Consider the following 27,966-nt stretch of genomic DNA (forward strand, 5'->3'; position numbering starts at 1 on the left):
ACTATTTTGTTGTATTTGACTGAATCATTTTACTGGACCTTCTTTTTTTTTATTTTTTCTCTTTTTCTTGTTTTTTGATTACTTAACTGTCGTAATCTCGAATGTTGTTGCCACCATTTTTGAATAATTAAAGCGGCCAAATTCCGTAACTGATATGGAAACAGTCCACCATTACGTAATAAATAATTCACAATCTGAAGAAAAAAAAAAAAAAATTATTTCATTCAAATATATTATTCATATATGCTCACAATATTCATCATCACAAAACTATGCATATGTTTTCATTTTTTTTTTTTAAATCGATGAAAAAACAGATTTTTTTCAAAATTAAATAAAAAATTTGAACTAAGTCTTAAAGTACCATAGATTTTAGTACTATTTAAATTTTAATGCTATTCAAATTAAGTTGGTAAATTTGAAGCCATAGTTTATTTTTTTGTTATCATTGTCTCAAGAAATGTTTAAATATGCTAGATTATTACTGATTTCTCCTAATCAGAATTACTGTTGATCATCAATTCCTAGCAATCTTTGATCAATCATTGCTGATTCCTGGTAATTCTTGATCATTTACTAGTATTTTTTGATAATTTCTTGTCATTTCTTCATGATTTTTTAATGATATTTGATTAAAATTATAAAATCCCAAATTATCAGAAAGCTTCTCCCTCATGAAGCAAATTTAAAACTGTCAATTTAGAAAAGAATTATTCCTATCCAATCTTTTCCTCTCCATTCTGCTGTTTAACTAGAAAAGAAAAAAGTGGAAGGAATTCAAAAATTTACTCATCCTAAATTGCAATGCTATCCTTTCTATTTTTTTTATTTAATCACTAAATTCCTCAATAATTCATATAATCCATTAATCTTATTCAATGAATTAGCTATTCTTTATAATTTCAAATTTCAGCTGTTCCTGCAATACGCAACTATTAACTGTTTCTTGTATCTTCCAAATTTCATCTTATCGATACTTATTAAATTATATTTCATATCTCCTACCTGTTGATGACCATTGGCCTGTGCACAACTTAACGGTGTACAATCGTCGATCCGTGCAAATGCATTTACAGCTGCTCCACATTTCAGTAAATATTTCACACAATCATATTTACCTCTTTCACAAGCTATATGAATTGGCGTAAATTGATCGAAATCTTCCTTATGAATGAGACAATCCTAAAAAATATAAATTTTACTGCTATTATTATTATTATTGTTGCTGTCACTCTTATTATTATTGTTGTTGTTGTCAACAAAAATTCTTATCTGAATTATTTGTGTATACTGTATACTGAATATAACTGTTGATTTTTTTTTTAATAAGGAAAACAACAATAAAATAAAGGGAAGAAGAAACTTTAATTAGTTTAAATGAATTATTTTACGATTAGTATTCAGTTTACTTATTAATTAATTAATTATTTTATTTTTTTTTTGAAAAAACATAAATTAAAATATACAATTACTAATATTTTTGATTCATTAAAATGATTAATTTTATAGTCTTTCAAATTACCTTCCATATTAGTCTCATATGTTGAATCATTTTAAATTTTAAATAATAAAGTATAAAACAAACAGCTTTCATGATAAGTACTTCAATGCATGCAATATAACCACCAAATGCAGCACAATGAAGCGCAGTTCGTCCAAGCTTATCCGTATGCATTATTTTGCAATTCAATTCTGTCACCATAACGCTTAATGTATGCGCTTGTCCTCCCAAGCATGCATAAAATATCGGAGTTCTAAATTATTATAAAACAAAAATAAATTATGCTCAAATAGCAATTCATTTCAAATAATCCTTTAATTTTCAGAATCGCAACAAAGTTTTCTTTTTTCTTCAAAAAAATCAAAATGTAGTGTGAAGAATCGAATTTGAAAGTTCTAGAATTAATGGAATACAGCACAAATATTAGCAAAAGAAAAGAAAAAAAATATAAAACATTAGTAAGTATTGGCTAGTTTTAAAACTTTTTAAATTATTTTAAGTTTTCGAAAAAGAAATCCTCAACTATTCCTCAAATATATCGAGTAATTTTTAAGTTTTTCAAATTATGTAGAATTTCCCAACAAATACACACACACACACACACACACACATATATACTTCAACTAATCCTATATCATTTCTCAAATACAAACATTTTACAATCTTTTCAATTAATCAGTCTCTCACAATTTACTAATTTAATATAACCTTCCTTGTTGATCGATATGTTCACAATTAGCACCAACCATAACTAATAAACGAGCTACATTGGTAAAACCTTTGGCTGCAGCAAGATGAAGAGCTGTTGCACCAGTTTCATCTACTTCCTAATTTAATCATGATTAAAAATTTCGATTAATTCTAAAATTTAAGAATTAAAAAAAAAATTCAAACAACTAACAATTTCTTATTTTTTTTTTTGTTAAAATATAATAATAACATACATGAATATTCCATCCTTCTTTTACTAATAATTTTATCAAACGTAAGCTTCCAATATGCGCCGCATGATGAAGCGCTGTATAACCATATTTATCTTTATGATTACGATTTGGTTGATAATATTCCAAGAAATGTTGCACTAATAATTCTTGGTCAGCAATTACTGACCACATAAAACATGATCGTCCATCACTATCATATTGCTCCTAAAATTCCTTTTTCATTTTCTTTCCTTGTTTAATTCTTTCTTTTAAACTATTCAATAAGTAATAACCATTCGTCCAGCAGATATCATTAATTGATCAACAACATTACAATGACCATTCAGTACAGCGTAATGCGCCGGTGAAATACCGTAACAATCACGTGTAGCATTACGTGCTTTTGCTGCTAACAATTTCTTCACCACTTCATCGAAACCACGTTTTGCTGCATAATGTAACGGTGTACGAGCATCATTATCAAATGTCTAAAATTTTAGTTTGCTCTATTAAAAACAAAACAAAAAAAAAAATTTTTTTTTGCCAATTTAAATTTTCATCCGTAAACTCTTTGCAATGGATTTGAAATAAATTTGAAATCTATTTTATTTTAATGTGTAAGCATTAAAAAAAGCAAAAATTTCAAACTGCAAATGGTTAAGCTAATAAGTGAAAAGTATACCTAATAAGTAAGCCTAATTAGAACCTAAATAATTAATTGATTGATAAGCCTAACTGTGGAAATGATATAATAAGAAGTAATAAGATTTAAAAATTTTTCCACAAAAAAGTTTACAAATCATGAAACTTCTTTAATTGAATTTCATAACTAATAAATTGTTAATTAAATATTACTATTAATTAATCAATAAAGGAAAATTGAAAAAAAAAACGTGAAATGCACCTCTGAAGGACATTGCAATTCGTTGAGCAAAATGTCAACAACAGTCGTATTTTGCGCAATTATCGCCAAATGCATTGCCGTACGACCAACATTATCACGAGCTGTTACTGAACTTATCTTTTGGCTTCCCAATAAACGTACTACTTCTGGTGCTATAATCAAGTTGAAAAAAAAAAAAAAAAAAAACAAATAGAATTTAAATTTCTAAAATTTCATGGTTAATTTTTAAGTTAAAAGTAAATTGCTTTTACATGGTTGAATGAAATAATAAAAGTAAAGAAAAATGTAGTTTATTTAATTATTTTTTCCATTCCAAATTAGTGGGAAAATAACTTAAAAAAATAATGTAATGAAAGAAAATAATTCAAAGAGTAAAATATTTTTATGCAAAAAAATTTATGCATTTTTTCTTTGTCATTCAAATAAGAAATATGAATTTTTTTTTTTTTTTGGGAAATAAAGAATTTTAATTGTTTCATTTAATATATACTTACTTTCCCAATTATTTTTAACTAATTAAATTAACAATTTCTTTAATGTTTTCTTTCCTTCCATTGTCTTTTCTTAAAATTCATTTGCAAAATTTATTAAATGAATGGAACGAACCATCCGGATGACAGCTAGCAGCAGCACACATTAATGGTGTATGTCCATTTCGATCCTTCTGATCCACCGGCAATCCAAGTTTTTCATCAAGCAGCACCTCACAGCATTCCAATCTTGCAGTGCATGCAGCATAATGCAGCGGTGATCGACCGACGTTATCATTTACCATTTGATAAAAATTTTCACTATCCAATACGGTAGATTGAAGTAACATCTTGAAAAAAAAAAAACGAAATAAAAGAAAAAAAGAAATTTTTTAAATTAAATTTCTCTAAATATTAAATTTGATATGTTTCAATAATTGTGGTACATATATAATTTATGCTATATATTTTAATTAAAATTAAATTTTCAGAAATCATATATGAAATAAAGAAAAAACAAAATGACGTGGATATGAAAGGCAACAAATTCATGTTAAATTTGATGATGTACCGATATATTTGATATATTTTTTTGAGATTTAGATTTCAAACATGAATTTTTATATTCTGATTTGATAACTTTAATTCATTTCAATTCTCTAAAATACGTTTAATTATTATAAACATAAACAAAAAGATATTTAAATAAAACGACAAGAACATTAACTTATAGGGATGTAATTTTGAATCATTTTTGAATGTGTATGTTAAGGATATAGTTAAAATTGAAATCTTTGAAATCATAAAAATTGAGGAAAAAAGAAGTAATATGAAATGTTTCAGAAATAAATAACATCGTTGGATGTTTGTATTTTTTAATTTTTAATACATAAATTTATGTGTTACATGTAGTTTAAATTAATTTAAATTTATCCTGGTATATTCAAAATTTTCAAAAAAAAAAAAAAAAAAAAAAAGAAAAGTTGAAAATTATCAAACATAATATATAAACATTGCTAATATTTTCTATGGTTTTATTTGCGAAATTTTTTTTTTTTTTGTTGTTTGTAATAATTGAATATTTTTTTGAAAAATTGAAATGAAAGTGAAAATTTCTCAAATTAAAATATTTTTTTTTTTTTTTTTTAAAAATGATACTTTTAAAATTTTCACATGACCATAATGTGCAGCAAGATGAATGGGTGTAATTTGCCGATTATTTTTTATCACAATCCATGGTATTTCGGAATATTGCCGTGGTAAACTAAGCAAATATTTGCAACATTTACGTGCGTCAAATTTTGCAATCCAATGTAAAGCGCTTTCCGAACAATCTTCACCGTCAAATGATGATTTAGATCGTCTGCAAAAATGGAAATAATTAGAGGTTTACATTTAATTATCAATAATAGTTGAAATAAAATGTAGATTATTATAATTGAAAAAAAGAAAAAAAAAAACAAATTCTAATAGAAAACAATTAATTTTTACTAAAATAGCAAGTCTTTTTTTAGTTTTTTTTTCCGAAGTTAAATTTTTTAGTCTTTTTTTTTTTTTTTTTGATCTTTTCTCGTCTTTTTTAAAACTTTTATTGCATGAAATACACTATAAAAATTACTATAAAATTTAAATCATACTTTGAGATAATTTGTAAAGCTCGTAAACGATCGTAAAGTAATGCATAGGTAAGCAGAGAACGTCCACGACGTCGTATCTCAAGCAATTGCGGGAACTGTTTTATTAGCTTTTCAAATTGTGTCACATTATTATCTCGTAGCAAATCGATTGCTTCCAAAAATTTAGCATTCATCAATACAATTTTTCGATTAAAATTTCCTTTAAAATTTATAAACTTTCTAGAAAAAAAAAGGAAGAAAAAAAAAGACATAAAAACGTTTTATTATTTCACACAAATAGAATATCGATTGAAATTTCGAAAACAGGAAATAACGACAATACATGTTGAGTAGAAATTATAAATTAAAAAATTTCATTTCACCTTATAATTATTTGTTTTATCCATAATTTTTCTTATTTTCTTATATTTGTTAATCTTAACATTTTACCAGTTTACTTAGTTTACTTACTTAGTACTTACCATTTGCTTATTTGCTAATTTACTTACTTTAAACTGTTTACCAATAGTTACAACTCTTACTCTTATCACATTTTAAAATATCAACAACAGTCAACTCTCATTTCTAACCATCTTTAACCCTCAAATATATTCTTCCCTATCACCTTATCTTCCTCTTAATTGTTCCACTACATGTGCACATGTCGCATTGGCTGTGGCGGTAGTGGTGATAGTCATGGCAGTGTCGGCGGTGATCTCATCATTTCATGATGTCTTCTCTGCTGAATTTACAATGTTTAACGACATTTTATCGCATATTTAAATGTCACAACTCAATTGTGATAATCCTAAATGAAGTTATACAGTTAGCTAAATTATTGCTAATTTCATTTATTTATTATTAGTTTTGTTTGCTTATTTTTGTATTTTTTTTTAGTTAATTAATAAATAAAACAGTTTTCCTATTTTTTCTGCCACCACTTTTTGCTTGTACCATCGTAAATCTGATAGTAAATTCAGAAATGATATAACACACACACACACACACACACACATGTTTTTCCTTTTTTTTGGAACTGAATTATTTACTGCAGAGGAATTAGAAAAATCAAATCAGATCTAGCATTAATTCTTCTTTCTTTTCTTCAACAAAATTATATATGTATATTTTTTTTTTCTTTGTTAAATATTTTCAGCTCGATTAATGCACAAAAATCTGTTCTGAGAGATCTAATGTAGAAAAAAACGTGAATTTTAATAGAAAACATTTTTAATATTACAAGCCACTATTATTATCAATGTACAAATAATAAATTTAAGCAATACTAATTTTAGAAGTAACCAGAGTTTAAGAATTTAGAGGACACAACTTTTTGCTTGAAATCAAACTAAATTTCAACTAAAATAAAAATTGTTCCTGGTATTGCTTGCATTCAAGATGTATAAAAAATATAAATTCAAGATGTATCAAAAGCATTTAAAAATATTTGAATGAATTATCACAGTAATTTTTGAAACAAAAATGTATTCAATTCGTCAACAAAATCTTATCCGAATCAATTTTACTGGAAAAACCCAGATAGATACAAAAGAATTAGCACAGCAATGAAAGAAAAATAAAAAAATAAAACATAAACAGAGACCGAATAAATATAAATTATGCAGTGGAATTTGATTTTTTCCACACAACTTCAAGTTTCAGACTTCAACTTTCAAATGCAACAAAATTTAACTGAATTATCACAGTAATAAACTTTCTTTTGTGAATTTTGAAAGAAAAGTGTTTAGAATGTCAAAAGTTACCATGATATTTAAAAGAGTGACTTAAAAACTAACTTAATTTCCCTAAAAATTGAAGTTAAAAAATCGAGTAGGAATATTTTTATCTTAAACTATTCACCAATGATACACACATCTCATCTCATCGTCTTGGATAATTAAATATTACCATACCCTATAGATTACTATAATTGGTTAACTTAATTAGCTAAAGTTCAGTTTATGTTAAATTATGACTTATAATTATCATCGATATCATCCTACTTTTTATTTAGACTTAAAACCAATTTAGAAAAAAAAAAGAAAGAATAAAACTTTGGACAATCGCTTTAAAAGAAATCAGCAAAAAAAGGAAAAAAACACTACAATATTTGCCATCGTACATATCATTTGAAGGCAAACAATGAAACATTTTACCAGTTTCAAATCTGCAAATACATGTGATTTCTTAACAATATTTTTTTTCTTTTTAAATGAAATCACAAAGAAATAATGAAATGATGCGATTATTGCCATTTTTAATGACTAAATTAAATTACTGATAGTTCAATTAGTCAAGCATTCAGACCAATCCATTTAATCAGATTAACCTGACAAGAAATGAATGATTTTCAATTAATGTTATGATAATAAGGCACTCACATATCTCTGAAAATTACAATGAGATGATAATTGAGGAAAATGGATGTGAACAAAATGTGAAAATGAATACCTATAGTGATAAATGATTTTTTCAAATAAAATTTTTATGCTTCATGTCAACTATTTTGTTAAATAAGGTCAACTCAAAATCCCATTCATGTAAATGGCAATAATTGCATTATACACTTTTGATAGACCACTTCTAGAAAGACACGATTACACATTATACAAATACAAAATCTCTAATTTCATGAGAATAGCTGTGCTAGAATTCAGTTGAAATTATATACAATATCGGCAAGGAAAAATAATACATACCATACAATAGCTTTTTTTTTTGCCTATTCATAAAGTTTGAAAGACATCAAAATTTTGAACTTATTTGAGGTTTACTGAAAATTATCAAAATATTGGAAAAATAGTTTCAACTTTTCATTTTCATATCTTCATATTTTAGCTTAAAAATTTTTAACGATGTCAATAAAAATGCATAGGATTTAAGATTCAAGAAATAAAATCTTCGTTCAATTCAAATTAAGTAATGAAATTTCCTGAAATTGTGGAAAATAACGAAACAATAGCTCATTATACTAGTTAAGCAACCTTATAGATATTAGAATCGATTGAAAGATTTCTAAAATTAATATACAGTTATAACTGCCAGTGCTCTGCAAAATCAACATATAGTGCATGTTCCAGTCGGTTAATTGCAGCTTTGTAAGACAGTGAACCATTCAGAAAATGAGCATCTCGTAATTGATCCTCCTGAAATTCTTTCTTTTTTTTTTGTTTTGAGATAATAAGCTCAACTATACTAAAAGCATAATGTATCCTAATATAATGATCACACCTGATTTTTAATATATGGTTTTATCATTTTGTTAGACTTTAGCAAGCGATTCATACAACTATTTAAGCATACTTTGTCAAAGGAAAATTGCATCGTCAAAACACGCATCTCATTCTGGGTTGCAAGTGCCAAGAAGAATGAACGCAATTCACTAAAGCTTGTCAGCGTTTTAACATTAACCAGTGAAGCAGACATAAACTTCCGACCATGAGCTGATAGCTGACCATACTGAAACTAGATCAAAAGTAATTCTGAAAATGTGATTCTGCAGTAACAGTCAAATTAAAATTGTAAATTACATAAGAAAAAAAAATCATTCATTTTAACAACGACATACTTTATTACGAAGTAAACGATCTATACGACTCGCGAATGGCACAAATGAATCGATATTACTTGTTGCCACCGAATTTACAAATGCCCAGTGACACCTAAAAAAAAATTCTTTTCCTCAAACTAAGTATATCTGATAATTCTAACCAAAAAATTGATTATCAATCGAAGCCTCGCAATTAAAAAAACTAAGACTTTGCATTCCATAATACAATAATAATGGTAGAAAATCAAAAACGTTCAAAAGTACTTACATCTGAAATTGTGCCAAATAACCGGCGGGAAGTGTACATAATGTTTCAAGTAGTTTACATGCAGCTAGATAAAGCTGCATCCACTGATCATTTCGATCACATTTTAAATCATCCGAAACATTTGCTGTACCCGATAACTGTTGCTCAATTTGTAACAATACGTGAACCTGAAATTCATCCTTTCTCTGTCGCTCAAGATCAATAATTCCTTTTGTGCATCACAAAAATGGCTTAGAAATTTCACTACAATATAATAAAACTTGAGAAATTGGCAAAAATAATGCTACAAAAGTTGACGCATCTCTTTTCCAACAAATTAAATACACTACCAGTTCAGTAACCATCGAAGGCCATATGCTGACAAGATGTTGTGGTTTCTGCCTAATAAGCAAGACTCGATAACAAAGAAACACTTGGGCATGAACAATCGGAACTTGTGATAAACGCAAATTGTCTGATAAACGCTCTGAAAAAAGAAAAAAAAAATGCAAAATTGTATAGTGAATCATCGTAATAAAAGCTTTAAAATACGCTTCCTCTATTTAGATTTTCATCTGCTCAGAAAATATTCTGATACACTTAAGGCTCAGATGATACCAATGCCTTCGTCACAGTTTTCTTCTCAAAAATTTTGTTCTACGTAACATTTCACAGATATTTTCATTTACAGTATTTTATCCCTCTTTCCAGATGATACAAAAGTATTTGGTGCTCATACGAAATATAAAAAGCATTTCAAATAATACTCATTATAAACAAATTTCAAAAGTCTCAAATTACCTTGTATGTCAGGTAACTGAGCTTGATATTGGCCGAGTTCTGAGCTTAGTATTATAAATGCCAAACGTTTGAGTGCCTGGGCGCGCATTTCATATTCAACTTCTTTGCTTGTTATCAGACTTGAAAGTGCCGAGTTTTGCGCTGTTGAAATCCTTCCTAAAAATCTGAACTTTTCTAAAAGTGCAATGGAAGTCCGTAACTAATCGTGACCAAACTCTGTCAATTTTATGTTACAAAGTATCTAATTTAATAATTAATGCATGCAAAACACATCACCAATTAATTAAGTAACGAACGACTGGAACGGTAAACATTCTTCAATAATTTTGAAACTATATCTGGTGTGCAAACTACCGTTTACACAGCAAAAATGAAAAGATTTCAATAATTAGCTAACTCCTACAAACCTAACGATTCATCAAAACAGAGTTTGATAAATGATGAACTATCCAGCTATACATTAAATTCTTGTTGAACAATCAAAACTAATGAAGAACGAACCAAGCAGCTCTTTGAAAGATGTTTTGTCGTGAGTCATCAAATGATCAGTTATAACCAACCAATGTTTCAGTGATTGCATATCCATTTTAAAGAAAGCTATAAGTTTCATGAATGACAAATGACGTATAATAGGAACGATATTTTGCATGCTTACCTGTGTATTTCGTCAAAGAGGCAATGAATGTAAAAGTCTTTTAATTCAAGATACATAATTGCTGTAACTTCAACCAAGACTAATGAAAAACTACTGCTGTTAATTACCAAGTTACGAAACACCTACCTGGATCAAGCAGAAGATCCAATGTAGCTTTACGCCATACTGGTCGCATATAGTTAAAAGTACTCATTGATGCAAGCAGTTGTGAACTAGCAAGGAAGAATCGAGCATTTCGAGCACTAAATTAAAAATTAAGATATAAATAATAGCCCATAAAAATTCCACATAAAAATTATATTAAAAAATTGTATTTCTATAAATTTTAAATTCAAAAACTGTGTTTCGAATTCAATGTTGTTTTAAAAAAAATTAGATTCATTAACCCATTAAAAAAAAATTTCATTTTTCTAGAAAAACAAACTTCTTGGCTTTCAAATATGGCAACGTATTGCTCCAAACGGCATGAAGTAATGGCAATAATCTCTCTTTATCTTCACTCTTGCATATCGAATCAATCAATTCAGCTAAATGCTGAAATTGATAAAAAAACATTATTAGGAAACTTTAGAAAAACCTACAACATTTAAATCTCTTATACTTCGAGCACCAAAAAAGTTCGAAACGGTGAAAAACTGATTTGAAAAATTAATCCAATTCTTTAAACCAAAAAAATTTATATTTTCCTTATTTTGATATTTGATACAATTTATCATTCTGTAGAGTCTTGATATAATTTATCATTCTATAGGAATTAGAAAGTAAATTTGAGGATGAAAAACATTTTAGAACCGCTTTTTTTCTTTATAATTTGCAAGAAAAGAAATAATATAATGCTGTCCAGTGAATGAATTAACCTCAGCAAGCAAAAATAAAGCTTGAGTACTGTGTGTTGGATCGCGTTTTAAACTATTGGGATCTTTCAAACTTGATCGAATGTTTGTTATACTCCGCCTATCAGCTGCTGAGCTTGAAGCACCCTGAGATGATACTGATATCTGCGTGGCTGTATCAAATGTGGGAATCCTGAAAGCGATTGAATCAAATGACATAATGATGTTCAAGAAAAGATGTTAGTAAGTATTTGAAGAATATATTTGTTTTTTGACTCTTCATTAACCTCGGTGGCACCAAAGATGACGTGGAACCACGTAAAGAACTGTTTTCCGATGCGGCTAATGACGTTGGTGCAGTGGCGAACTCCACCACCGGTGATGTTTCTTGCGATTTTTGCGCTGCAATGTAATTAGAATTTCATCATTTCTGAGCTCGGAACAGATAACAACAAATTTAATAATTTGCTTTTCGCCAAATTTTAGCAATGATTTTATGCAGTAATCATTTCTCGAAACACTTGGACGGCAATGCAAATAAAACCATTTTTTGGTTGGCTCAATCAAATAAATAACCGTTTTAAACATCAAAACATTTTAGAAATAAACATTTACTGGATGAATCATGCTTGACTACTAATGTCCGCTTCAACCAAGTGGTTTGTTCCAACTGCCAACCAACGATAATATTCATAGCTTCCGTAAGTTTCTGACATGCATCCTGCGCAGCTCGTGACAATTGCTTATCTTCAACGACAGCTGAACTTGTAATAAGTTGTACGAAATCCACAAGTATACTGGAATTCAAGAAGACAAAGTCAGGTTAGACAAAAAATAAATAAGACGAAATGAGAAGTCTTATATATGAAACAAAACATGTCAATCTTTCAAATAAATTGGAATATTTTCAAAGATTATGCCCCTTTTTATGCCAAAAACAAGATGAATAACGTATATAAACATGTAATTTGATGGAATTTCAAATTTGAATCTAAATAGTGGAAGTGGTAGCGCCTTCTAAAATTTACATGAATTGGATGAATACAGCCTTCGGTGGTAGCGACATAACTGGTGATTCCACAAACAATGCTTGCAATGATGGCCAACAATTGTATAGAGCAGCAGACGATGTAGCTCTAACACAACCATGAAGCATTTCCAGTAGCGCAAGTTCAGTTGGGAAAGCACTTTGTTGCAACCAATTCTGAAAAGATTAAAATGAAATAGTTGAAAAACTGATAAAAACTAATATAGATCTGTAATATAATTAATACATAGTTCAAGCAGTCAATATTGATTACGAGCTGAGATCCCAATGTTTTGCATATATATGAGAGAAGAAAACTAAAACTCTACATTTTTCGCGTGCTAACCATTCAAACTATTTAGAATTGGTGCAAAACAATTACCTTATCAAGAACTGCACCTGATTTTACTATTTTCCATGCGCCTTCTTTCAGTGCTTCAGCAACCGTAGAAATAAGATTTTCAAATGGAAGAATTTTGATACTCAGCAAGAGATCAGCAATATCGAGCTGTGCCGGTGAATAATCAAATGACGACTGAAAGTAAGAGAACTTGATCATTTTCTTCAATATATCACTTTTATTATAATTAAATAAGAGAAACACTTCAACAATTTATCTAAATCTGTTTGACTAATGAGAAAGTAATTTATTATGAAAAAAAATTGTTTTAATTAGTTCTGTAGCATCCTTAAGAAACTAAAGTATCGTTGAAGGAAGCTTTGTAAGCTCAAAAGCTTAAAAAAAAGCAAAAGTGTAAACTTAAAAACAACCTGATCAGATTCAACACGTGTAGTAAGCTGTTTCTGTGATGTTAATGAACTTCGAGTCATCCATACCAATGCAAGTGATGATAAAAATGATTGCTGATGATGTTCTACTATTGGTGAAAGCAAATCAAGAATTAATTGTCGGATTATCTAAATATGTTCGCAACATTGTTTTAGAATAATAATACTTAAAGATAAAAAGTTTTTCTTTTTTATCAGTGAAAAAAAAAATCTTCCTCATTTTACCAAAATTATACAATGTTTTAAAGACTGATTTATCTGCTATGTTTTTTTTTTTTTTAACTTGTTCTTTCATAAGTTAAACCAAACGTCTAGTATAACTACAAAAAAGGTTAGCAAATACTGTAGGATTTCCAATAGGGAGATTTGGTTCTCCTTTTCGCAACTGTGTCCAAACATCACAAAGTGTAGCAAGAGTATGTGGAAAAGCGTTAAGTATATCAGATCGTGCTTGCTTCCAAACATCATCGGCTGTGAGCTCAGTAAATTTACTGAGTGCAGCATTTGATGACTACAATTTAGATGTGAATTACAACGACAAGATTGTATGAGGATTAATCAAACTTAAATTTAATGGACTTAACTTCGTTTAAAGCCAGCAATGCGCAATAATCCACAAGTATTTCGGTTCCTCTTTTTCTCACCTAGCTTTGATATTTGAGTTTAAAATAATCAGCAAAAAATTCTTAGTGCAAAACCTATGGTTATGAATTAGGTTTATATGCTGTGTATTTAAATTTTGTCTCCATTTTCTTTTCTGAACATAGAAAAAATAACGATACTGGTGAAATTATAGAAAATTTCCGAGGATTTAATCGATCTAAATTCAGCTCTAACAGATTCAGTTGCTTTAAATAGTATTTCATTTGAATTTATGAATAATTAAAGAACCCGGTTTCTTTACGACTAGAGAAAATTAAACAAAAAAAAAAAAAAAAAAAAAAAAAAAAAAAAAAAAAAAAAAAAAAAAAAAAAACAAAATGAATTAAAAAAAAAAAAAAAAAAAAAAAAAATGCCATTAGCTTACCACATTAGTACTATCGCTAAAGGAGAAAACTTTAACGAGATTGGAGATAAGCTCTGTAGCACCACGTGTACCTGGTATAGCATTCATTACTGATGATGCCAGCGATGGATTGCTTACTGCTACGACCTAAAAATAAAAGATTTGTTGGGATCAACTCTTAGTTTGACCAACTAATCTGCCTTAAAAGTTTCTTGTCTATTACTACAACAGACTTAAATAATTGCAAAAGTAAGGATTTCTCTATCTAAATAAGGATTTCAGTTTGATCACCAAGACCATAAATTACTTACAACATAAAATCTCTCTAATAAATAATAAAGCCTCAATGAAGTCAACGACATGAACAAACAAAATACTATATTTTCCATCAATAGAACTTACCTTTTGATAATTAAGTTGACTAATCTCAATTAGTTAAACTGTTGTATCATTCTTTCAATTTCTTGTCATATACTAAGCTATTTCAAGCACCACGTAAATTTTATCATTTCAAAAGAGAACAAATCACTAAGTGAAATATGGTGAAAGTAAAAACAAAATAAAAAATAGGCTAAAGTCAGCAATTGTTAGATACTCATAAATTTCAATCATATAATCAGAAAAAAAAAAAATTCCAAGTAGTGCAGTATTCTTTTCATGAAATAATACCTGTGAAGACTGATGGACATTGGTCAATGTCAAAGTATTGGATTGAGATGTATTGTCGATAAGGCAATAATGAAAGAACATATTCAATGTTTCCAATATCTATAAAAAATCTTCCTCTTGGAAAGTCAATTTTAGAAGTTCTTCCTAATCTAAATCAATCAAGATATAGAAATTTTAGTACAATAGCGAAAGGTTTGAGTATAAAATTTTTATTTAAATTTTTGCTCCCGACAGAATTTAAATTCCAACATGACATAATTGATAACTGACAAAAAAAAAAAAAAAACTACAATAGAGAATAATTTTGAAATATTATCAGGCAGTTATACATATGAACAACAAATTCTATGATAAAGTATAAAAGAAGCATGCTTGAGTTTAAATTCTATCAAAAAAAAAAAGTATACATTAACTAAGTATGTTTTGCACCATCCCATATTTTAAGCAAAATCCCATTAAAAAGACGAAAGCCAGGAACCGCCGAACACTCAGAAGAGATGGAAAATCAAAAATATCCTGATGCATTATGTGTTTCCAGTTGCGAAAAAAATTGTACATATAATAAAACCTACTCCAATAGCATAATTAGTTGGATAAGTTGGCTTTTCCTGACTGACACCTAAATAGCGAGTACGAACTCGGCTGATTGAAGAAACATTGTGCATTTCATCACTGGTAGTAGGCAAATATGCGATATTTACAGCAGATTCTAGATTCTTACACAATTGCTCGACAATATGCACCGAAAATGTTGACAATGATCTGTAGTAAAATTGCTTTCAAGCAATTAAATTTATATGAAAATTGAGTCTAACACAAAATGATACAATTCAATACCTTTAAAAATATCAGAAAAAAGACTGACCTGATTCTCATTCTGTTTCATTTTCAATATTTTATTACATTCTAATTATAAAAAAAGAGTGTAATAAACCTATCGAGAAATGGTAGTATTCGCACGACAAATGTAAGCCACTGCTCCTGTTCAGCTGAGTGTTTCTTGAGAGCATTCAAGACAGTTAACAAGAACATACGCAATTCAACCATGCCAATATATGGTTCACGAAGCGTAGCACGATGCTGCGGTGAATTATAAATTTGATGATTTATTGATAATTTATCTCTACCACTGATATTCTGAAATTTTAGTTAAGCTATTGAGAATTTTTCGATAACTCAATTCAAATTTGTCTAATTTTCAGTTTTTGAGATGTAAAGAATTCTGTAAGCACACATAATATCAAGCTACTCAGTATACACTGCTTAGCAGCCTAATATTATCAATAATTTTGCTCTCATATCCATTACTTTCACATGGCGTTCCAAGAAGGCCTTAAACATTATTATTTGCTCATTATTTGCTGAGCTGCACTTGCGAACTATAATCTGCATGCCGATTCGTTCATTCCAAATTCCACAAAGTTACAAATTTCTATTGAACAAGAAAAAAAAAAAGGCGTAAATGAATAAGTACCTGATCAGTGAAATTCTGAAATCCGTTTTTGATTACCAATTCCAATTGTATTACAGTGGCAGTTAAATCCAGCAATGAGCTTTGATAACCAACAATCAAATCACAAAAACTGTTGCTAGCTGTTGCACTGCTATCATTAAATTCTAATATATCTACTGACAGTGGGACACTAAAAATAATGAAATTTGGATAACAGATGAAAATCTTAAAAGCATAGGAAATCCAACTTAACTTCGACCACAGTGTATAACCGAAAATTTTTGACTAAAAAAAGCACTGGTAAAAGTGCTCAACTATTTTGAATTTATTTATTATTTAATGTTGTCTACGGATGAAGATTTACATTTCGGTATTATTATGTTGTCGAACATTATGAACAGAAGTTAAAAGAGAATGCAACAAGCATTTCTGAAGCTTTGAACGTTGGAGCAAGCTATGAATGTAAGCAGTTAAAGCTCGAGATTGATTCTCTTGGATTATTGCTATTAATCCGCGCACTAACTCGGTGAGAAAATCCAGAACTGCCATCTAAAATAAACAACACTAATCAGTTTAAAATTTCGTCCATTATTTCTCATTATTACATAGTTATTCTACAACACTATTTTTAATGAGACACTTCTGTGTCTCAGAATTACACACAAATATACCTTTTTTTCAGTAAGCCACTCGTAAAAACATGAATAATTACAAAACTAATTGTTCGTTTATTTGGATTTCCAACAAGCGTTTTTTCTCAAAAAATCTTAAAATCGAGGTAATCGATGACTGTAAAAATTTACCTTACATTTCCAAGCATTGCGTAAATCAAAACTAGAAACGTTGGCAGTAGGAGAATTGACAAAATATGATCGAAGGAAATGTAAAGAAATCTGCAATATGTTAAGAATAAAAATCAGTTTCAGTAAGAAGTGAAAATTATATCGCATAAAATTTTTTAACAATAGATAACGAACTTTCGAACTGATATTCTAAAACTTACTGTATAAGAAACTTATTAACTCAGTACTCAATTATCTACATTATTATATGAATTGACGAAGGAAATTTTAAAAGCTAGCCTCAACTTTCTCTTCTAGTCGAAATATTAATTAGAGAGAACCAAAAACATATCAGTACAGCAGAAACTCACAGTCATAAAGAGTTCAAGGAAAGTGTAATGTTTGTATTTTAGTGTATCCGTTCCACTTGCATTATCCGAATCAGAACCCCAAAAGTCTTGTCCTAATATGGACCGAATGTGACGTGACACAAGATCCATTAATTGTCCAGATGCAGCCCTTGATGGAGATTTCGAAAGCGATGCAGTTCCAGATGAAACCATACAACTGAAAATTTGATTTATTTCATTAGGCATTCCATTGGGAAAAAAGAAAATGAATTACTGCAAATTCAAGCTTCTAGGTTTCTGGCCAATAGCCATTCTTAAGTAAGCACAAAGAACTTAAAATGCTAATTCCGAAAAGATCTGAATTATCTGAACAGTAAACTAAAGTAAATTCACATCTTATAGCTCAATTCAAAACATTTCTCTCATAAACAAAGAAAATGAACTGAAACTCATGGTTAGCATATGTTTAAGATGGCCTTTCACATACATACCTAATAATAAGCCTGGGAGTTAGAAAACTAAGTTTCGTCCGCATCAATGCAATTAACATTCGGAACACTTTTTCAGAGCGCGCTAAATCTACCGTCTGTCCACTTTCTGCATAGAGCAACATATGCGCATGTAATTCGTGGCAGAGTGGTTGCACTTCATCACCAGTTGCTTCCAGACGAGGCAATTCAGATGTATCAAATAATCTAAGTAAATATAATATAAATAATAATTAACTTTAAATATAACGAAAACAAAACTTTCAAATAGAAAGTAATAAAAGTTTCTGTTTTGAAATCGTGCCAAGAGTAAGCCTTACTTTAGTTCTTGTGCAGACATCGTAAATATACTTTCTTGCAATGAATCTTGCCTTCGATGACCTCTGGAGCGTTTTAAGTTCTCAGAAATCGATGGACCATTCTCAACAGATTTCCATGACGAAACCACAGGAACTGACTGCGATTCTGATGCTGTTTTGTGTTCTGCACTGAAAATTATTAAAACTCGGGTTATACACGAAAATATTATAAAGATAACGTGAACTATCTAAGAATAAGGGTTTCAGAAGACAACTCGAATACCATGCTTCTGACAGAAGTTTTAGGGTGAAAGATCTGAATTGTAATTTAAATAAAGCATGGGTTATCATTGCTCAACTAGACAACATTAAAAATTAAAAATCAGAAAAAAACCACAAAAATTTGAGAGATATAAACGAACCCGGATAATCTTTCCTTTTCGCTAATTTCGCTCTGAGTATAATGTGTATCACTAATAAGTGTCATTTCAATATGTGAACACGACCGTTCACCAGCAAAACAAGCTTGTATTTCCATTTCACTTTCTTCTTGAGCACAAATACAGTCAAGGATATACTGTAGTGTTTCCAATACGTCATGATCCAAGGAATCGAGTGATGCAGTTTCAAGAGAATCCTGAAATGAATTTTAAACATATTGCTCGAATTTCTAGGTATAATAGATATATGTCAAAAAATAATACAAAATGTATAACTGAAAGAAGAACGGTAACATATCAAAATTTCTATCTATTATATGCCAAACTTCCTAAAACAAATTAAATAATTGCCAGCCATTTAATCTTATTTTAATGCATCCGTTCATCAATTTTTTCTAATAAAAATTTATGTGAAAATCATCATAAAATGAGATTATAAATAGCTCACATTATCATCATCAAACATTGGTATGTCTGATACATTCCTGCGATGAGTTTTTTGCGCTTCGCTCGTAACATTCAAATCCATCGTACCACTATCATCGCCTTCTTGCAACAAACGATTTCTTAACTCAGTCAACCAAGCTGGATATCTGAAAACTAATTTCAGAATATTCCCGAATAAAACTAGTACCAGTACATTTACTAAAAATTTCAAGTTTTTGAGTGAAATTTAGAAATTATAACAATTTCACTAATTTAAAAAAAAAAAAAAACGAACTCTCCGATTCTTAATCTTTGAAACGCTGTAGAAGCTTCAACCAAATGTCGTTTAGCTTCATTTGAACCTGTTACCGAAACATCTTCGCACAAATGATGTAATGATTGATGACCACCATCTGTTAACAATGTTATAGCACAAATACCAGGTGGTATATATGGAAACTGAAAGGAAAATACCTTAAAATTTTAATTCTAGATTTCTCAGTTTATCTCTGAATTTCTATATTTCATAGGATAGCATTCCATAATATCAGAATGAGAAAAATGTCAGAGCTATTTATGATATAATGGAGTAAGTTTTGAAAACGCAAATTTCTTGTTCAATTACAACTTTAGTCCTTTCAACCAACTTAGTGTACTTTTTAAAAATAAAACTACTAGATAAAATACTAATCAAACTGTCAGGTCTAGGTAAGAGAGACAAAAATTTTCATGTCATTATTTTTTTTCAAAAACTCATGCTTATTAATAAAAAATATAAACCTTCTCCTTATTCAATCTACGATGCATGTTGAGATATTGAATTGAAACACGTGAAGTGCTGGGGTTCAGAAGCATTGTAGCCCACATCTTGAATATGTAAACAAATTTTTTATCACCCACTCATAACTACTCAGTTGTTCAATACAAGTACAATTCATTGGGAATCAATGTAAGATAAAAAAAAGCTGAAAACGGTTATTTTCACTGGCATATGTGGCAATTAATGAAGTTTGTAATAGGATTTATGAGCAGATTGTCCTTATAAGATAATTTGGTAAGGACTGTAGTGAACGTTACACATGTGCAAGTAGCATAATGAAGAGTGGACAATAATAAATACGCAAAAAGTAAAACAAGTGGAAACTATTTATCGTTATTTACAAAAAATTTGAAATAAAATTGGCAAAAAGGTTATAAGTGTTACCTGCAGAATATATGGCAAATCCGAATGCTGAGCACAATCATTGAACCAACAACCCGAAATATTTTTCAATTCCGTTTTATCGTAACCAATTGTATCATCAGAAAGAAAACCCAATAAAAGCATAACTACTCTTAAAAGAACTTAAATTACAATCAAAACCTAATATTTGTCAAATAAAACCAAATGTAATTAATTAACGAAAATCAATCGAACTGATTTGATTTAATTCGGGTCATGATGCTTCAACTTAAAGTTTAAATACAACTACAATGTCTGAAGTACAATTAATTAAACCTGTTAAATGGTTTGGATGATAATCCAAGGTAGAGCTCCTCGGCTGCAGAAGGCCGATTTAACATCCATAAGGTTCGAAATTTTTTAGCAGCAGAGCAACTTAGTTCCTAAAAAATAAGGTACCGTCGCACTTCTAATAAACTTAAATTTTTAGCAAGGAAAATACAAATCTACAAAAAAAAAAAAAAAAAAAAAAAAAAAAAGAACATAAAAAGTTTCGATACTCTATTCGTGCTTGTAAGATTGCTAACGATCAAATCCTCGACATCGCTACTCGGTTCAGAGGGCTTTCGTGAATGAAATAAACAAAGCAATCGAGCAATCGTCGAATGATAATACGCCTTATCGCTTTGATCCAAATATGACCAAAGAATTTTAGCAGCTTTCTGAAAATGAGGAGTAAAAAAAAGACAATTAAAATACGAAGATCGACATTTTCATAAATTAGAGAAACACTTCTCCAGATTTCAATAAGAATAAAGTGTAAAACACCAGTCAATGCAAAAAAAAATCTTACATAAACATAAACATGGAATAAGAATCAGCTTCCAAAAATGATAATCCTAAAACTGCTTTTAATATTTTCCAATTCAATTCATTTATTCTTTGTGATAACAATAATTTTTAATTGAAAAATGCACTTTACCTTGAAAATGTCGTCATCATCCAAACGTTTCAAGTCCGCTTCAGAGAGTAGTGGTTTCAATAAAATAGTTGTCCTTTCTTTACTATCCCTGAAACTTCCAAGCATTATGTCGCAGTTATTTTCATCTCAATTAAATCAAATCACTGATTAGGGAATCTAAGTTTGCATGAATATGGAATGCATTTTCCCTAAAATAAAGTGTTTCGAAACTTAAAAAGACAACATTTTCGAGTATTTTCATACAGCGTAAACTAATCTAGTTGTAATCAACCTTTTTTGTCGTCGCAACATAGCAGCATGTTGTTCAGCAACCGAAATACTTCTAACATAGACATAAGTTATCAGATCCAAAGCATTTGCACGAGCAAACATATCGGTTATCCGAATTTCAGCAGTGTGGTAATTTACTGCAAAAAGTAATTCCTGAACCATAAATAAAATTTAAAAACTAAGTCTAGATATTAATATTTCTTAAAATTTGTGAGCTTCTAATGTTATAAATTAATCAAATAAATCCCCAAATAAAATAAGGGAAGATATAATATGAAAAAATAACAAATATCAGAAACATGAAAAATATTGCAGAAAAATCGAACCTTTACAATTCACGGAAGCATCCCATTCGTCCAATGATAATATGCTCAATAAAGCCCTTAACCAAACTGGATAATTATTTGATATATGGTTCTTACGATATTCCATATCTGTATAATGTAAAACTAATGAATATTCTGCTCCAATAATGATAAGTAGAAAGGAATGGAAGCGCTTTAAAATATACGTTAAAGAAAGACATGAACAAATTAAAATAAATACAAACACCTACTCCTAATTTCCTCTGTATCCAAATCATACAGAGGAAAATCGGCAAATTCACGTGTCAAAGTTGAAATAGCATAAAATGCTTGCAAACGTTCTTTATCTCGTTCCTTGCAATACCAATCACAAATCTGTGCAAGAAGTCGTTGGCAGCTACTTAAACAATTCTCTACTCTCCATTGTTCTGTAATAAAACAAATAAGGCTAGTTATTATTCAGTTACTAAAACTCATTCCAGTGGTTAATATAGTATTAGTTAATATGAAATTGCAATTTTAACATTCGATCAATACCTGTGGAAGATTACAGATCTTTGAATTTAATATAGTATGAAAGCATCCTAGTCATGTGACATATCAATTTTAAGAAACCTTTAATTGCGCTCCCTTGTGTAGATGGTTTCTCCGTTGAATCAAGTTCTTCGTAACGTACTATTTCATATGCCTCGCCACGTTTTCGTGTAACGACTAAAATTTGTAATGAGTGAAATTTGTAACATTTTTGATCGATGGACAAAATTATGCTTATGCCATTGTCATTATTATTATCATTGACACTGTATTGTTGTAGTTACCATTATCACTAACTGACTGTACTGTACTGTTGTAGTATTATTACAGGTTCAATAAGTTTAAGTATACTTTCAAATTTTTTCAAGTATTAACTACTAACGTCCAGCTTCCATAACAACAGCACTTTGATTAACTTCATTTAGAATTGCTTTTGCGACAATGAGGAGTCGAACAAGTAGTTGACCGTCTATTGAAGCAACATTCTTTTCAGCCATAGTGGTGAGAATGGATGACAATAACTGCGGTAAATACCGTTCTCGGATATCACTATGAGAATCTAATTCCACCGTAATTAGGCAAAATAATACTATCTGCAAATTTTAATTTTATCGAAATTGCCACAACTGATTTTCTTCCTTAATTTCGAATTTTGCAAAGAATTCTTTTAGAGATTTTTACTCGAACTAATTCCATAAAAGATCAATGTCTATAATACTTCACATCATTTCCACAAATTATTCTTTTTAAAAATAAATCATAATAAATCTTAAGAAATCAGAACCCGTGGAAAATTTGCCAACTCTTGTGTAGTTCTTCGTTCTTCTTCTTCTTTTAACATTTTTACTTCATTTGTTAACAAATGTGGATCTATTGTACCATTTTGTTGCTCCTTTTGCTTTTGTTGTATTAACCTTAAAACCAATTTAGTAACCCTAAATGCCACTCAACACAATGTCTGCTTTTCTAGATTTTAAGAGGGGAGTTTTCCAGAAGCGAAAAAGAAGTAAGTTCGCATCTTAACATTTAGAAAAAAAAAAAAACATTTAGAAATAAGTTCAGTATGCCATATTCTTTAATATTCAGTATCACGCATCATTCAACATTTCTATGGATTTCCTGAGTTTTTATCATACAGTGTAAAGCAAGAGTTTACAATTTCAGCTTTCGTTCCAGAAAATTCCAAATAAACCCAACGTCAAGCGAATTCATCAACAGATTTATTGTTTTTCCAAACTCTTCCAATCGCTTAACCTGAAAATTCGAATACAAAGCAAGTAAACCATAGTTTTGAAAATTTCCGATTTCTGCAGAACATCGAACAGCGCAATACTGAATCACCGTGAATAAAGCTAATGGATCACTGATATTTAATACAGAAATACCTGTTCTGCGGAAGCCTCTTCTGATAGAATGCTTAATCGTGATTGTCGTGAATTGACAGAGGATTTGCTCGTAATACTAAATCGCCGACTCTGTTCATTAATCGTTTCTGTTGAAGTTGATAATCTTTTTGTTCCACCTAATATTTCCTCCTTCTGCAAGATCATGTTAAAAATAATGTGATATAAAATTTCAAACACTTTAATTTCAGTCCATGCACGACTAAAGAAGTCGCTAGATAATAAGAAATAATCCATTTGACAAGAAATATCCAAAAAAATGTTAATGTCCACCTTTACTAAAACCGATTCCAAACGTATATCATTCTTGGAAGCTGATTCCAGTAAAAGTAGCAGTGTTTCTTCAAGAAAAAGAGAGCCTAGTTCAGGTCGATCCATAAAATATAATAGCAAACGTGCAACACGAACTTCCGTATACTGCATTTGATGTTCCTGGAATAAAAGTAAACTGAAATTCAATTCAATAGTGTAACATTTTTGAATTTCTCGTTTTGTTATTTTAAAACCTACATTAATAGTAGATAAGCAGAGAATATCTAAAAAAAAAAAAAAAAAAAAAAAAATTGAACAGTGTCTTGAAAACAAAGTTGATGAACATGTCGAGTTAAGACAAGACAATATTTTAATATATTTAAGGCATATTTTATTTTTTCAAAAAAGGATTAAAACAGCAACTTTGTTTGGAATACTAAGAGGCAAAAGACATAAAAACCCAAATGACTTACCTTCGTACCGTCCCAGGAAGCAAGACCACTAGTTACTTGAACTGTATCTAATTTTAAATATTCTTCGATTGCTTTCCTCACAATCGGCAGTGCATAAGTGCTTAAAAAATTGCTGTTAAATATCCAAATTTATTTAATATGATTAAAGTCTGAAGTAAATGTTTCAGTTTATCACAATAAATTTTGGAATGAGTTCATCAGGCTAAACTTATGTACCAATATTTCCCATAATAAAAAGGTAAAAACGAGAATAGAAATTATAATACATGAAAAAAGTAGTATCAAGCTGTTCATCCACTCCAGCAACAGGTAATCCAGTAACAACTGAATCACCAACACGATTCAGTAACCACTGATATAAACGCCTGTTCAAACTCATATCTCTGCGAAGCACCAAAAAAAGACAACGCCTAAGGAGCTAAAAAAACGTTTATAAATATGAATTTACAATTAAGCTTTCATATATATATGTACTATTTCTACAAGCATAATCCTTTTCAAAATTTAACTTCCTTGGTGAAAACGTTATACCAAATGCTCAGGAAGTAAATGAAAGCTGTGAAAAACTCAACAAAAAGCTGAGGTGACTGAATTTCGAACATGCACATAAAGATATATTAAATAGATTTTTTAATCACCTGAACAAAATCTTCTCTTACAAGATGATCAGAATTCAATGGAAAAGCAGAAGATAAAAAATCCAATAAGTGACGTTGAACAAGTGTTGAACCATCATCATCTGCTGCTGCGCAAAGAGCGGCTATCTGGAAAATTAATAAATAACAAATATTAAAATTTTCATAAGACTGAGAGGTTTTTCTTTTGGAGGACAAAACAACGTTTCAAAAATGAAAAGATAACATTAAAGATACCATGTGATCGATATTATTTCCCATGATATATTCCTGATTGTGCATACTTTTTTGACGATTAAATTTCGCATTTACATACATCAGTGCTGGAAGACGAACAGATGGCGAACCAAGGACCGCTTCCCAAAGGCATGCAAAATAAGCTTCCGGACCAACGCTATCCTGTACTCGATCCAAAAGCGAAAATGACCTAAATAAAGATAAGCAAAGTAACCAGCATATCAAGAGGTAGAAATTAAGAAGTTGAACTTCTTACTGACTAATATGAAAGAAAAGATTAATACAAAATAATTTAACAAACCTGTCATAGAATTCGGTTCCTTCTTCGAGGCCAAGCAGGACACCAGCGATAAAACCGGGAAGTGCTGGTTTCAGTTCAACACCCAGTGGAAGGAGATATTGTTCAAATATATTCAACAATTCTGATTTCACCTGAACATTTTAGAATAGTCGACTAAAATTTAAAGTTCTCACAAACAAACACTAGTCAAGTTACAAAAATTGCAAAAAGAGATGATTTAGATGCATTCCGAAAGAATTTTGTAATATTAAATTCAAAATTTTTGCATGAATTGTCAAATTAGAAAAATATTTCATATATAAAATATAAAAAAGACCTTTATTCCGCAATGATCCATCAATGGGAACAGTCCAACAGCGAAAAGATATAGCAAACGTGGAAGATCCTTTCGGCCAAGTATATCGAAGAGCTGTCGATAAGTTTCTAGTGCTTTCAGATGAACACCATGCGGCAGAGCTGGATGAAGGCACTGCGAAAGGCGTTTTGCCACAGTCACCGGCTTCGGTATATCACCAAATTTTGCATTTGCATGAAATGCCTGCAATTTTGTAAAACTAAAATGTGTAATTATGAAAAAGATTTAAGAAAAAAACCAAATCATCGGTTAATCTCACAAAGAAATAACTACGCATATGACTTTTCAAAAATTTGAGAAAACTATAAGTTAATAAGCTGAATAACAGTTTGCTTATATCTAGCCTTCATATTTGGAATTAAAACTTTATACTACAAACTAACCAAAATATTCTAGACTTTACCTATCAAAATCAGAAGAAAAAGTGGAGAAGTGAGAAACAGAAGGAGAGCACAAATGTAACCATACCTAACAAACAATCATTCGCATGTTCAGGAATGGAAAGATGTCACATTTTACATATCTAACAATCATCATGACGACATGCTTCAAACTTTGCCATAGAGGGAAAAAACGATTTAAAATTTTACTCACCCGGCTAAGTTTTCCTAGAGCTGAGATCAAGTCGGCCCATTCATTGGTAGTTTCAAAAGCTTTCAGTGCTTTATCGACTGCCGCAACATAAGCCCGATATTTACTGTTATTTATCAGTGAAGCTGCTTGGGCTGCATTTGCAGCAGCATCTGTGTAACCAACCAACACTGACGACATCTACAACAAATAAAGTGAATTTCTAACAAATTTCGACAATTTCAGCAATTATTTAGCAACATATCATAGCATTTAATGTATATATATATATATATATATATATATATATATATATATATATATATATATAGTTCCCAAATGAAACTGATGATGAGCAGAAAGAAATAAAAAGCAGTCCTTAGACGAAAACATTATTATTAATTTTTTTTCAACGATTCTAATTTCTTATCACCCGTTTTACGATTCCGCTAAAGCAGCTCATAATTTGACTACGATCCACAGCAGTGGAATATTTTGTAAACGGAATCAGTTCTCAGGCTTTTAAATTGCTGCTTAATTTACCATTTCATCAATATTTCTAAATATTTCGACCATAAAAATTTTCAACAAATAACCACGATCAGAAAAAATGACCTCTACTGAGGTTTCAATGAGTGTATGAAAATGTACGACGTTTAATTACAGCTAAACCAATTTTTGTTTACACATTCAATTTCCAACACCCCCTTTTTGATAAAGGCTTTGCTTAACCATTCTCAAATATTTCCGATAAGAAAATTAAATTATTTACATCTACCATAATTATTTGGTAAGGTATGTATAAAACATTACTTAAGCAATAATATAATTTACTTCAGTTATGAAAAAAACAGACGACAAAGTACAAGAAAACAGACAAGAAACCTTATGGAACCGCTCAGAATTAAAAACAAAGTACACAGAAAAAATTAAGCAAGCCGGATACGGAAGTCTCCTCTATAAAATCATAGCTGAAATATGAAAGCAGATTGGATGAGAACAGGACATTGTCACGGGACATAGGCAAATAACAACATCCCTTAATTGATTTTCGACGATATGCAACAAAACATAAAGAACAATATCAGTATCCTCACTGATATTTCTTTTCCTTTCCAATAATAGCTATTTCCTTTCCTTCCAACGTAATATGACATATACAAGACTTTTTATGATCATAATATAGCTTTTCGATTAGACCATTAGAAGGAAAAAATTTTCCGTTCTAAATTCTAAGATAAGCTGAAATTCTGACTTT

General features: G+C 29.7%; 2 protein-coding genes across 3 annotated transcripts; both read right to left on the reverse strand.

The window, feature by feature from the left end:
* Positions 1-29: 29 nt before the first annotated feature.
* On the reverse strand, positions 30-5,608 carry Bma-mlt-4 (ankyrin repeat domain protein 28, putative; the record flags this gene model as incomplete). The annotated part of the gene is made up of 10 exons (XM_043079707.1): positions 30-194; positions 1,006-1,182; positions 1,586-1,754; positions 2,210-2,328; positions 2,446-2,649; positions 2,718-2,912; positions 3,329-3,480; positions 3,935-4,148; positions 4,957-5,161; positions 5,436-5,608. The coding sequence occupies 10 exons, from the start codon at positions 5,606-5,608 to the stop codon at positions 30-32; spliced, it is 1,773 nt and encodes a 590-aa protein (XP_042935641.1).
* Positions 5,609-8,446: 2,838 nt separating this feature from the next.
* On the reverse strand, positions 8,447-26,909 carry Bma-pad-1 (the record flags this gene model as incomplete). Of its 2 annotated transcripts, XM_043079708.1 has the most annotated exons (50): positions 8,447-8,560; positions 8,718-8,873; positions 8,983-9,076; positions 9,233-9,399; positions 9,562-9,698; positions 10,013-10,168; positions 10,514-10,609; positions 10,794-10,909; positions 11,092-11,201; positions 11,525-11,693; positions 11,788-11,902; positions 12,116-12,297; positions 12,529-12,704; positions 12,910-13,062; positions 13,299-13,445; positions 13,660-13,827; positions 14,344-14,469; positions 14,992-15,090; positions 15,564-15,753; positions 15,926-16,128; positions 16,466-16,634; positions 16,809-16,993; positions 17,248-17,337; positions 17,598-17,793; positions 18,068-18,271; positions 18,385-18,552; positions 18,786-19,000; positions 19,252-19,396; positions 19,525-19,688; positions 20,010-20,096; positions 20,434-20,563; positions 20,728-20,834; positions 20,952-21,113; positions 21,374-21,461; positions 21,645-21,780; positions 21,970-22,077; positions 22,200-22,376; positions 22,564-22,659; positions 22,865-23,075; positions 23,267-23,396; positions 23,639-23,736; positions 23,868-24,020; positions 24,159-24,317; positions 24,611-24,710; positions 24,877-25,028; positions 25,249-25,374; positions 25,483-25,672; positions 25,784-25,914; positions 26,100-26,321; positions 26,733-26,909. In XM_043079708.1, the coding sequence occupies 50 exons, from the start codon at positions 26,907-26,909 to the stop codon at positions 8,447-8,449; spliced, it is 7,350 nt and encodes a 2,449-aa protein (XP_042935642.1). The 2 variants fall into 2 exon arrangements, with proteins under 2 accessions (XP_042935642.1, XP_042935643.1); XM_043079709.1 differs by lacking the exons at positions 23,639-23,736; positions 23,868-24,020; positions 24,159-24,317; ... (5 more) ...; positions 26,100-26,321; positions 26,733-26,909 and having other exon boundaries at positions 23,267-23,323.
* Between the last annotated feature and the right edge of the window lie 1,057 nt (positions 26,910-27,966).

Source organism: Brugia malayi (genome assembly GCF_000002995.4).
Source record: "Brugia malayi strain FR3 genome assembly, contig: Bm_v4_Chr3_scaffold_001, whole genome shotgun sequence".
Taxonomy (NCBI): Eukaryota; Metazoa; Nematoda; class Chromadorea; order Rhabditida; family Onchocercidae; genus Brugia; species Brugia malayi.